Source organism: Chinchilla lanigera, unplaced genomic scaffold (genome assembly GCF_000276665.1).
Source record: "Chinchilla lanigera isolate Chin_1 unplaced genomic scaffold, ChiLan1.0 scaffold00033, whole genome shotgun sequence".
NCBI lineage: Eukaryota > Metazoa > Chordata > Mammalia > Rodentia > Chinchillidae > Chinchilla > Chinchilla lanigera.
This window is the reverse complement of record NW_004955434.1, coordinates 9,423,393-9,437,210: the sequence shown is the minus strand read 5'-3', so window position 1 is coordinate 9,437,210 and position 13,818 is coordinate 9,423,393. Positions and strand designations below refer to the sequence as shown.

The 13,818-nt window shown below is 35.1% G+C and overlaps 1 protein-coding gene across 1 annotated transcript in view; it reads left to right on the top strand.

Annotated features, from left to right (window-relative positions):
• Plgrkt (plasminogen receptor, C-terminal lysine transmembrane protein) overlaps positions 1-12,418 on the top strand; it is a 43,263-nt gene extending 30,845 nt beyond the window's left edge. The window contains exons 4-6 of the mRNA XM_005388659.2: positions 8,514-8,644; positions 9,217-9,326; positions 12,028-12,418. Of these exons, the coding sequence (XP_005388716.1) occupies positions 8,514-8,644; positions 9,217-9,326; positions 12,028-12,149 (363 nt within the window). The 3' untranslated portion in view covers positions 12,150-12,418. The remainder of the gene's footprint in view (positions 1-8,513; positions 8,645-9,216; positions 9,327-12,027) is intronic.
• The last annotated feature ends 1,400 nt before the right edge of the window (positions 12,419-13,818 follow it).

The window sequence follows — 13,818 nt, the reverse complement described above, 5'->3', positions numbered from 1 at the left end:
AAATGAAATACTTAGGAATCAGTCTAACAAAGGAAGTAAAAAAATCTATATGTTCAAAATTATAGTACTCTGAAAAAGGAGATAGAAGAGTATTTCACAAAATGAAGAAAGTCCTTGCTCATGGATAGGAAGAACATAGTGAAAAACAGCACAGTGAAAATGGACATACTCCCAAAATTTTCATACATATTTAATGCAATTCTGATCAAAGTACCATTAGCATACCTCCCAGATGTAGAGAAAACACTCTTAAAATTCATTTGGAACCAAAAGAGACCTAGAACAGCAAATACAATCCTGCGAACAAAGGCGAAGCAGAAGTCATCACAATCCCTGGCTGGAAATTATACTACAAAGCCACTATGATAAAATCAGCATGATACTGGGGGAAAAAAACAGACCTGAGAACCAGTGGAACAGATTAGAAGATGCAGACACAACTACAAACACACTCAGCCACCTTATCTTTTACAAAGGGGCCAAACATGTTCACTGGAAAAAGGATAACCTCTTTAATAAACGGTGCTGGAAACACTGGCTCTCTACAAACCAAAGACTGAAACTAGACCCGTATCTATCACGATGCACTAAACTAGTCAAAATGTATCAAAGATCTAAATATTAAAACAGAAACACTCAATCTACTGGTAAAGAAATTAGGTGGAAATCTTGAAGACATAGGAGTAGGCAGAGATTTCATGAACAAAACCCAGACTTCACAGAAAATACTTCAAAGAATCAACACCTGGGATTTCATCTTATTAAAAGAAATCACCAACAGAGTGAGAAGACAATCCACAGAGTGGGAAAATGTTTAGTAGATGAGGTATTTGCAATGTGGCTGGCCCAAATGGGAAAGGGTGTGTTGTTATATATTGTTAACTGATTCAGATGATAAATTCAGAAGAAAGAGAGCATGTGTTTATGATTGATGGTATGAGCATTAGCACATTTGGAATTACAAATATCAGATGCTAGAAACTGGCAAACAACGTTATTTATATGAGTAGGTGTCTAGTTGTATAGACTTCAAGAACAATATGGTCAGGGCCTTTAACCATTTTTTTTTCCGTTGTCTTCAGTATCCCCTTCTTGAACATTTTGTTTGTCCTAAATTGGTTTCCTTACTACAAAGAATAAACAAATGGGATCTTACCTTATTAAAAAGCTTTTGCACAGCAAAAGAAATCCCTGACAGAGTGAAAAGACAACTCACAGAATGGGGAAAAAAATATAGCCAACTGTTTCTCAGATAAAGGACTTATATCTAAAATATATAAAGAATTGAAAAAAATAAGACCCATCCCCCCAAATTCAAAGACTCAATCCAAAAATCTGCATCTGGGATGAATACACACTTCTCAGATAAAGAAGTACAAAGGGTAAATAAATATATGAAAAATGTTCAACATCATTTGTCATTTGAGAGAAGCAATTTAAAACAACACTGAGATTCCATCTCACCCCAGAAAGAATGGCTATCATCAAGAAATTAACCAATAACAAATGTTGGAAAGGCTGTGGGGAAAAGCAACCCTACTCCACTGTTATTGGGAGTGTAGACTGGTGCAACCATTGTGGAAATCAGTGTGAAGATTTCTCAATAGACTAGGGTTAACAGTCCCATTCAACCCAGCTATTCCCCTTCTGGGTATTTTCCCAGAAGAATTAAAAGCATCATACCACAGTGATATATTTCTACCCATGTTTACAGCAGCACAATTTGTAAGAGCTAAATTTTGGAAACAAGCCAAATGCCCGTCAACTGAGGAATGGATAGAAAAGATGTGGTATTATTGTACAGTGGAGTACTACTCAGCCATATAAAGAATAAACTTGAGACTTTTATAGGTAAGTGTATGTGACTTGAGACCATACTCATAAGTGAAAGAAATCAGACTCACATGTGTGAACTGTATTCTGTCCCTGGTATTGGAAACAGAAAGAGTAAATAAGGTCTAAAATGTGCAATAGATATTGTGAAATGACAAGAAATTATTCAAAAGAAAGAAGGAACTAGGTTGGGGAAAAGGGCAAAGGATGGAAGGGAAAAGGAAAAACTGCAAGTCAGTCATACTATTGTGTCTCTTCATTCATTGAAAGGGAAGGTTTGTGCTAATATCAATTGGAGAAGTTTTTATGCTCATATCTTGTATTCTGAGTAGCTACTTTAAAGATAACAATATGCAATGTATTAACTATTGTTTTTCTTCTGTTATTGTGTTATAAAATTTTGTTTTACCTTTTTCCATAAAATAAAAAAAATTAGCTTATAAATAATCATGTTTGTAATGGTATTGTAAATAGGAGGTATTTATAGGAGTTTTAAAATAAAGTTTAAGATAAGCCGTGGAGATGAGAAATACACACTTCTGGGACTGACTGTCCCATTGCTTCTGACCAAACGCTAAGAAATGGTCAAGGTGGCATCATCCATGCACATAACTGCATGTTATAAATGAGTTTTTGTAGAATCTTCTAGGGAGCTGACTTGGTCATGATTTTTGCTCTTTTACATTTTTTATTGCATTATGTTTGTAAGTATCTTGGTTTGTTTTGAGATAGGATCTTGCTATGTAGTTCAGGCTGGTTCTGAACTCACTATGTAGCCAGTCCTGGCTTCACACTCAGGATGATCCTTCTGCCTCAACCTCCCAAGTGCTGGGATTACAGGTGTGTGCCACCACACCTGGCTGCAAGTATCTTCTTAATGATTTTTGCATCTATCTTAAGAAAATTGGCTTTAGTTTTCTTTTCTGGTTGAGCCATTATTTAGTGTTGGTATCAGGGAAATGGTAGCTTCCAGGAATGAATTTGGCAGTGTTTCTTTTCTTTTGATTTCATAGAAAAGTTTGAAGAGTACTGGCATTAGTTCTCTAAATTCTCATAAGACGAGATGAATCCATTGGTTTCTGGGCTTTTCATAGTTTTTTATTGTTGCCTCTTTTCATTGTCTGTTGTTGGTTTATTTGAAGTTTTTATATCTTCTTGGTTCTATTTTGGTAATTAATTTGTCTAGGAATTTATCTACACTTTCTAGTTTCTCCAATTTATTGGAATATAATTTTTTTAATATTTTAAAGGAAAAAAATAAAAACAAAATAGACTTTCAAAACAAGATAATAGGAGAGTAACAATAATTAATATTGTGTATTATTATATTTTGTTACTCAGAGAACAAGATATAGGCATGAAATATTGTACAAACAATATTAGCAGAAGCCTTTCTTTTCAGTGAACTAAGAGAAACTAGCTGTGTAACTAGCTGTCTTGGTTACTTTTTTCTCGTTGCTGGGACAAAATACTTGATGCCCAAAATTAAGGAAGGAAAGGTTTATTTCACTTACAGTTTGTGGAGGTTTCAGTCCGTACTTGGCAGGTTACAAGGCAGAGTGGCACATGGCAGAGGGCTACAGCTCATGGCGGCAGAACACAGCAAAAGCAACAAGCACAAAAGGGGAGGAATGGCGGCAAGCAGCCTCTTCCTCTCCCTTACATATGCAAACTATCCACCCCAGCGCGGGTGTAGCTCTCACACCCATAATCAATCAAGCTCTAAAAGCCTGCCCCATGACCCCATGAGGCTTTGGGGGGGCACAGACACAAACCATAACACTAGCTTAATTATCATGTGTAAATATATATATTTTTAAGGGAAAAGGAAGAAAATGATGTATACATTTTTTTGTTATTGTTTTGCTTTTGTTTTTTTTCCAGTACTGGGAATTGAACTCACGACCTCACTCTTGCCAGGCAGGTGCTGTGCCGCTGAGCTAAATCCCCAGCCCCGATGTATACATTTTTAAACAGTTTATTCTAATCCTCTGGATTTTGGCAATGTCCATTTTTCTCTTCTAATTTCACTGATAGAAATCTTTACTTTCCATTTGTTGGTAAGTTTGGCTAAGGGTTTATCAATCATATTTATCTTTTCAAACGACCAACTCTTTCATCCATTGATCCTTTCAATTTCTGTTTTAGTCATAATTTCTTTGAATTTGACTCATAATTTCTATCTTTCTATAGTTTGGAGTTTCAATGGCTCTTGCTTTTTTAGGACCTTAGGATATAGCAGTAGGTTATTCATGTGGGGTTCCTTTTAGAAATGTCCCTGATGCTGGAATGTATCTGATGGGCTTCTCCTTCAAGGTACCATCCTGTGTCTGGGTTTTTGTTTATTCCCTGTTTCTGAGTACCTGTGGATATCAGCATATGTTTTGTCTTGTGAGCACGGCTAGGAGAGTGCTAAAGTTGATAATTTAATTGCTTTATCCTAACATTCCTACAGTTTTCTAATTATATCTGTAAACTTCTAACAGTAGTGGATAAATCCACTAGTTATTTTTATAATTTATAAAATTTTTCTTGTTTTCCAAATGATTTTATCTGTAGATTCCAATACTACATTGTCTAATGTCCAAAGATATTTAATAATGGTATCTTCTTGATTTTCTATGCCTTTTATCAATGTTATATTATACAGTTTAATTTTCACAATTTGAATGCATTCCTTAAGCCCCACTCCAAAACCCCTTGCCGTTCTTTCTCCCCCTTGAGGAAAGCCACTGTCCTGACTTCTAACAGTACAGTCTAAGTTTGTGTCTAATTTTGATCTTATATCATTCAATTCCTATGGTTTGTAGTTTTATGCCTGGTTTCTTTAGTCAGTATTATGATAGATTTATCTTACTGTGATATCATCACTCCCTCTGGGGGCTACCTTAATGGGACTTTAAAACTGCAAGCAGTGCAAAGCCCCTGGGTTCAATTCCCAGTACCATAAAAACAACAAAACTGCAAGCCAGTTAGAGAACCCATGCAAACAATTTCTCTTTAGAGACACCTCTGAGAATAGGGACAGCAGACTAATCACATGGACTACATTGTTTTCTTCTGTCCTGAATTATCCGTTTTATCTTCCATTCCAGGTGTTCTCTTTATTTACTTTGATCCTTCTGTATTAATATTCTTGGTTTCCCTTAAAAATCTGACAGCCCTTCATTACCTGTTCATAGGGATGATGAAGAACTGGGTAATTAATGTAAATAGATGCTATAGATTTTTCTTTGCAGTCTGTAGGTTTTATGGAATGAGCACCATGGAACAATAGAAAGGCTTCCCTTTAGGATGGGTGAGCAAGAAGCAAGCTTAAGAACCCCACAGTGAGCAAGGATTTACTCTAAGGAGGACCATGGGCTCTTTCAGGCTGAAATAGTACTTCCTTTACTTTTCTCTCCCTCCTCTGTTATTGAAGGCCAAAACTGCCTCCACAGCAGCCCTTTTCTCTTTGATCCAATCCCTGCAATAGGAGCTACCTCCAAGAGATGTTCCACTCTGGATAAAATTTGTCTGAGGATAAATCCTGTCACCTCTATGTAGTTGGAGGGGATGGATATCATTTGTCATTACATAAGGAGTTATTTAATTATATCTCAAGCTTTGAGCTTCTCCAGTATTCTTATAGGCAAAGTAATGGTCTTCTGAATCCACTTTAGGTTATAGGATTTCCTGCTGTCATATTAGCATCACTCTGATTGCATCTGTTTCCAAAAATCGTCAAATTTCTGGATTGTTTGGTGTTGTCCTTCCTTGGTTTCCAGCAGCAATGTGGATCTATTCTTTTGTAAACTGTTATTAGTTTATTTTTATATAGATAAATAAAAAGAAGTAAAATAGAATAGTATCTGATCTCAGAAATCAGTTATACCTACTGAAAGGTTTTTTTAAATATAATTTTATTATAAAGAGGAGACATACATCAACAAAAATCATGTGGTACATATGTAGAGAATGACAAAAAGATTGATGTAGTATTTGTCCAATACAACCTTGCTTAATGTTTCTTTTAGACTTTTCTTTCTGTGCTATATTTTTTTTAATTTACTTAGTTATTACTCTGTATGTTCTATAAATTCTGTTCTATAAATTCTGTTCTATAAACTCTGTATGTTCTATAAATTTTTATATTATGATTTTTGCACTTGACTCTATATCTCAACATTTTCCAATATTGTGGATAGCCTTTTCAATGTGAATATGCATTGTAAAACCTGCAGGATATTTCATTTTATAAACAATTCCCATACCTCTTATCCACTGTCTGTGGATAGGCAGGAAAATAGACATCTCACTTCATGGGAAGCCTGGGTATAGATTTGTTCTGAAATGAGAGATTAAGGGCTTTGTTTTATTTATTTATTTATCTATCTCTTTCTTCATAAAAATTATGTATCCATAATTTTTTATCCATAGTATGTGTGCATGTATCCAAATTCTAGAAGAACAAGAGGGTATATAATGAAAACTTCTACCTGTCTCCACCCCTTGATTTACTCTCTCAGCTGCAACCACTGCTACTAATTTCTTGAGTAGTTTTTCAAATCTATATACAGGCATATTTGAATAGGAATATACATATGAATGTGTCTATGCACACAAATGGTAACAGACTATGACTTTTCAATAATTTTATTAGTACATGTTTGTAATTCATAGTTTATAATCATCTTGGGGAGTGGTTACATATACACATTACAGCTTGTTTTTTAATGACCTTCCCCTTCTATCCCTCTGCTCCATCCTCCTCTGGTTCTCCTATCCCCTTTTTCATAATTGTTGATATTATTTGCCTTAGCTCATGTTATGGCATATGGTGTTTACATTAACTGGGGCTGTCAGGTTCCTGTACACGGCACACATTTATTCCTCTCATTTCCCCTTCCCCTTCTCTTCACCCCTCACCCTTGTTCTCTTGAACCACTTACTACTTCAAGAGATCTGTCCCCTGTCCCTTTCTATTTTTTATCCATCTTTTCTTTGTTTGTACCTCACTCAAATGAGAGATATTGTATGGTATTTAAACTCGTGTGTCTCATTTATTTCACTTAATATGATATTTTCCAAGTGTATCATTTTGTCTATAAGTATCTCAAATTTACCATTTTTCTACAACTGAATAGTATTCCATTATATGTATATAGATACCACATTTTCTTCATGCAATCATCTGTTGATGGTTATACAGACTGCATCAAGGATTTTAGCTATTGTTAAGTATACTGCTATAAATACTGGTAAGCATGTGTCAATGTCTCATGATGACATAAAATCCTTGGGGAAGATACCTAGCAGGGGGATAGCTGGGTCATATGGAATTTCTAATTTCAGTTCTCTGATAAATCTTCATACTGGTTTCCATAATGACTGTGCTAGGTTACATTCCTACCAATAATGCAGGAGGGTTTCTTTTTCACCACAGCCATGTTAGTATTTGTCATTGTTTGCTTTCCTAATGATTACTGTTCTTTCTGGAGTAAGGAGAGATCTTAGCATTGTTTGAATTTACATTTCTTTAATGGCCAGAGGTATTGAATATTTTTTCATATATCTATTGACCATTTGTATTTCTTCCTCTGTGAAATGTCTCTCCATTTCTCTTTCCCATTTCTAGATGGTGTCTTTAATTTTAGGTCGTTTAACTTTTTTGAGTTCTCTCTATATTTTAGTTATTAGTCTTCCATCTGATGAGTAGCTTGCAAAATTTTTTTTTTCATTCCATAGGTTGTATCTTCATCCTGTTTGGAATTCCCTAAGCCAGTCTGAGGTGTCCTTTACGTTACCCAGCACTTCAGTCACCAAGAGTGGCTGTCAGAGGCCTCTTTCTTCTCTCCTAGTTCTTGTCCATAGTAGAAAGAAAACATAATAGGAAAACTAAATCACACTGTTAGTCTTTCATCAACAATTCTAAGTTTGCTACTATATGGCTTTGCTAATAATATGCAATATCAAGATTTTAGAATTAACAAATCAAAAATATAACACTTTTCTCAAGAATTTGGCTCTTTTCAAATAATGGACTTAAGATTTTCAGTCTGTTGTTTCTGTATATTTTCTAAAAACCCATTCAAATGTTCAGTCTTCTTCTATGTTCCAGGATGTTATTTGTCATTTGCTCCAAAGTGGTGAAAGGCACTGACTGAAATGGCAAAGGACTTGGCACAAGAAGAAACACCTGACAAAGAAAAATTTCTAGTGATGTTACAAACACCCCTTTATCATCCTATGAGGGTGTGATATGGAACTGATACTGCAGATGAATATTAATTTGTAATGGGATGGATTTGGAAGGCAAAATGATTTCCATGCAAGTGTTAACAATAAAACCAGTGAGATTTTTATATCTCTGTTTAAAGACTCTGATCTTTCCTGATATGTAACAGAAAAAGCTAAACATAGATCAGATGGATAGAAGCTTCAGATCACATGCAACCATGCCCTCAGGAAACAGAAACCCGGGAGCATTATCTAATGTATCAATCAAGGGAATTTCACTGCCAAAGTGACAGGTGGAGATAACTTCCCAGAAGGATGTTAGTCAATGTCTTAATGAGATAAAAAAAAAAAAGAATCAAGACAATTGAAGAATAAAAATCCTCTGCAAACCCACACTGTTAACTCTGTGTTCGGATTTAAAAGATGAGTAACCACACTTTGTTTCTTTGTTTTATATTCAGCTGGAAAGGCAGCTACTGTTGCAGAATGAAATGAGGGAAAGACAAATGGCTATGCAGATTGCTTGGTCTCGAGAATTCCTCAAATATTTTGGGACATTTTTTGGCATTGCAACCATCTCTTTAGCCACTGGGTACGTTTACCATTTCCTTTAAGATTTTCTTAAATAGTGTGCTTCACTTTGTCTTTGATCATATTATTAATTTGGGTAAGATAAGACTTTGGTCCAAATCATGTATATATAAACAAAGAAACACCTTGTAGGCTAGTTATTAGGGGTAAACTCTGTAGAATCAGGGTTGTAGTAGTTAATTTTGTCATTAGTTCCTTAGGTTTCTTGTGGCCTTTTCTCTACTTTAAATTAAAGAGAGGATTAACTGGATACCAAGATAGGAAGTGTCTATGGGTTTATCCCTACAGTTTTTGAATGATAGCTTTCAATCCTTATCTATTTTAAAATGAGGAATCTAAGCCTCACAGTGAAATAAAAATAAGCAAGTCACAGGCCTTCCCATGAGAACTGCAGAATGTAATGAGAGGCATTATGTAAAGAAATCTTACTTCCATAGGAAATTCAAATGAATTAAGGAACTTTTGAAATGGAGTATATTCCTACAGAAAGCAGAATCTTTTGTGTGGTCATGTGTAGATACATGTACTTAGGGATTCTTCCTTGATACAAGGTCTCCTTTATTCTTGAAACAGAGCAATAAAACAAAAGAAGCCCGTCTTCTTCATCCCTATAGTTCCATTAAGCTTTATTTTCGCCTACCAGTATGATTTGGGCTATGGAACACTTCTACAAAGAATGAAAGGTAAGTCTTTGATAAACCAGAGTTCCTATTTCCTGATGCATTTTCTGGTTCAAGAATCCTGTCTTTATAATCCTTGACTTATGGAGATTCCAACAAAATCCATTTTCCAGCTTCCAATGGCTAATATTTTTGCTCTCTTTCACATAGTGGTATCTGGAATCAGCTCTTACCAGCTCACGAGAACTGACTGAATTTTTCAGGAATTTTGCGAACAATGGAGGTTAAACATAGCCATTTAACTGAATAAAAACTAAAATATAAACTTGTAATTTCATAAATTTTAATAAATAATATTAAATATATTTAAAACAAAGATAAAAACACTTAAACAGATTTATAGAATGTCAATGACATGCATTATACAATTCTTAAAAATTTTTGTTAATATCACATTTACAGGCTTGCAATGGAGAGTACCTCCATCACTGTAGGGAGTTAATGCTGAAATGTATTGATTACAATGTGAGAGGAAAGGAAATTCTAAGTCAACTGTATTGCCTTTTCATTATTACTTTTTCTTTCTGAGTCAAGAGAATGTCCATAAAATTAATGTCAACTTTTATATGTAACTTGCATTGTATTGAGAAAGTTTAGAAAGCCTAAAATTATGGTAATGTGATACTATAGCAGATACCAGAGATAAAGATAAAAGTTTTCTTTGACTCACACAAGAAAATTTTTGTTGTTCATTTGTCTTCAACAATAAAAGTTAGCAAACAAACTCACTGGAAGAACGATAGCCTCTTTAATAAACGGTGCTGGAAAAATTGGCTTGCCACTTGCCAAAGACTGAAAATAGACCCAAGCCTATCACCATGCACCAAACTCAAGTCAAAATGGATCACAGATCTCAATATTAAAACAGAAACAGTAAATCTATTGGAAGAGAAAGTAGGTAAAAACCTTGAAGACATAGGGGTAGGCAGAGAGTTCATGAACAATAACCAAACATGAAACACTTCAAAGAATCAACAACTGGGATCTCATCCCACTGAAAAGTTTCTGCACATCTAAAGAAATCACCAGCAGAGTAAAAAGAAAACCCACAAACTTGGAAAAAAATTTAGCTGACTGTCCTTCAGACAAAGAGCTTCTATCTAGAAAATATAAGAATTAAAAAATATCAGCCCCCTGAAATTCAAAGACCCAATCCAAAAATGGGCAGCTGAGATGAATACACACTTCTCAGATAAGGAAAGACAAATGGCAAATAAATACATATGAAAATGTTCAACCTCATTAGTCATTTGAGAAATGCAAATTAAAACAACATTGAGATTCCATCTCACCCCCGTAAGAATGGCTAGCATTAAGAAATCAACCAATAACAAATGCTGGCGAGGCTGTGGAGAAATAGTAACTCTTCTGCACTGCTGGTGGGAATGCAGACTGTGAAACCACTGTGGAAATCAGTTTGGAGATTCCTCAGCAAACTAGGACTAGAGGTCCCATTCAACCCAGCTATTCCTCTTCTGGGTATTTTCCCAGAAGATCTGAAAACATCATATCACAGCAATATATGTGCACCTGTGTTCATAGCAGCACAATTTGTAATTGCTAAATTGTGGAAGCAACCCAAATGTCCATCCACTGAGGATTGGATAAAAAAATTGTGGTACTTTTATATAATGGAATATTGCTCAGCTATAAGAAAGACAAACTCAAGGCTTTTATAGGTAAATGGTCACAACTAGAGATCATACTCATAAATGAAATAAATCAGACCTGCATATGCAAGCACCACATTGTCTCACTAGTGTAAAACCTGAAAGAGTTAATAAAAACTTAGAGGTATGATAGACATTGTAAAATGAAAGGAAAACGCTCAAGGGTAAAGGACAACTGGGATGTGGGAAAAGAGAAGGGAAAGAAGGAGAAATTTTGTATGTAGGTATATACAGGATAGTTAACATAGTTGATCTACTGTCTTCTATTTCTTTGCTGAAAGAAACAGTTAATGAGTCCTTGATTGTTCAACACTGCATGTCTCTATTTGTTTTCATGAGAAACCACTTTGAAGATATCAGTATGTAACACAACAGGCATTGTTAATTTCCTACCACTTTCTTTGTAACTCTGTATTGTTTGTATTGTTCTTCTGCTGTTTTGTAAATGACTGTCTGCCTGTTAATGTTTTCCTCCTTTTATTTTTAAAATAAAAAAACAATAAAAGTTGGCAAATGCCACTGGGCCCAAGAAATTGCAGCCTTTCCTACGGCAGTTTGGAAGAGAAAAAATGTTTATAAAAATGCATATGCATATGTGTAATATGTATAAATATTAATGAATATTTAATATTATTTTGTATATTTTTAAGTGATTTTAGGTGAAAGAGTAGCTTTCCTGAAAAATTAGATATTTAGTAGATTTTATTTTCTCTCCTATCGCTTAGTTTATGTTCAGGGGCAACATATAGGCATGTTTGTAGTATCTCCACCCCAAAACTTTCTTGTGTACACTTTAAAATGTTATCTTCTGTCAAAAGTAAATCCCAGTCACCTGATTTGTCTATGAATTTTCAAAATTCATCATTTGTTTCCTCTGGGAAGTACATTACTTCTGAGGAAAATGGGTGAACTGTTTAACTGAGATTTGAGGGTGTGGCCGCATACAGTATTAGAGCTTGTCAACGGAACATGGCGATCAGGCCTCCTCAAAAAACTCCTTTGTCATCTCGTATATGTCTGTTCTTTATTTTAAGGTGAAGCTGAAGACATACTGGAAACAGAGAAGAGTAAGCTGCAGCTGCCGAAAGGAACGATCACTTTCGAAAGCCTTGAAAAAGCTAGAAAGGAACAGAGTAAATTTTTCGTAGACAAATGAAACCAGGTTTACTCACTGTATCTCAAAGCACAAAATTATTGGCTTGAATCATGATTTTTACAACTTTTTAAATGCTCAAGATTTTGATATAATGGATTTTATTTTAAAATATTAAAATGCAAGGTGAGGTTTATGGGACTATTTTAAAATAAAATATATGACATTCAACACAAAATCATGTAGGTACTGTAACTTTCAGATTGTCTTCATGCATATCACAGATGTCTAAATGTAAAATTAATAAATTATTTTGTTTTGAACTTCTGGAAGCAATTGTCCTGCTGCTTGCAGTTCTGTCACACAAACTTTCTCTATCACATTCAGTTTTCACAGTTTCTCCTATTATTTGGATTTGACCATTGTACCCTAGCACCCACACAGTGGAACACAACCAATATTAATGACAAACGCATAGACTGAAATGACCATATAGACACTGTTCTGAATGTTGTGCACATGTTTTTATGATCAACCCACAGTTCAGGAGGAAGGCATCATTTTATGAATATGAAAACTGAACACAGAGAGACTGGATTATTTGCCCAAGGTCATACATGAGCTTGAGTTTGGCAGAGCTTGGATTTGAGCCTAGATAATTTGAGCCTAATATCTGTATTCCAAAAGACCTTGAAAAGTTAGGCCTTAACTTTTATTTAACATGTAAGAATAGTTATGAAAGAAAAAAAAACCATTCAAATAATGACTCAGACATAGTTGTGAGAAAAGTTGGAAGGAGGTGGAGATTGATGAGGATATGTATCTTTTTAAATTTAGACTCATAGGAAGCTCATAAAATATTCCTACTTATACCATTCCTCCGGATACAAACCCTTTATAAAATATAATAATTCCAAAAACATACCTATTATGTACTAGGTCCTGTTAAAGTCATTAGACATACATCACTGAGTAGGAAAGCACGCTGCATTTTGGTAAGAGGAATATGTTCTAGTGAGGGATGGGCGAACAGGGGGAGCAATAAACAAACACGGAGACAAACAAGATTCTTTCTCTTTTTTTTTTTGAAACTACATTTTAATAGCAAACAAAGTACAAAATAACTCTTTGGAAAACAGAAATATTTAAACCTTTCCTGACACATTACAACTTTTTATCTTCAGGATACAGGTGGACATGTGTATGCACACTCAGGATTCATCTCATGATGCGCTCATTGCAGGAGAGCTGATTAATGGTCACTCTGAAACCTAACACTAATTCCAAATTATTCCTTACCATAATCTTTTTTGTTGGTGGTGGTACTGGGGATTGAGCCCAGGGCCTTGCACATACTAAGCATATGCACTACTGCTAAGCCGCACCCCGTCCTACCATAATCTTTCTTTTCAGGTGGGAGAATTATTGATAGACATGTAACCAAGAAAGACTTTTGCACCATCACTGCAAGAGCCCAGTGTTCTCAGTCAGCCCACCCACCAACTTCCATAAGCATGTGGTTTCTTATTCTCAATGTGCACTCAAGCCTTCACTCTTTCTATTGGGTTAAATAACCCTTAGTTATTGCGGGCTGATCAGGCCCGCAATCTCCCAAGCAAGTGGATGGCGGAGGCTTAAATAAATGAGGCAATGGAAATGATTTCAGGGCTCCAGGAGGGACTAACTCTCTTAGAGCTTCAATATTCTCTGAGTTTAGACAAAACTTCTTCTT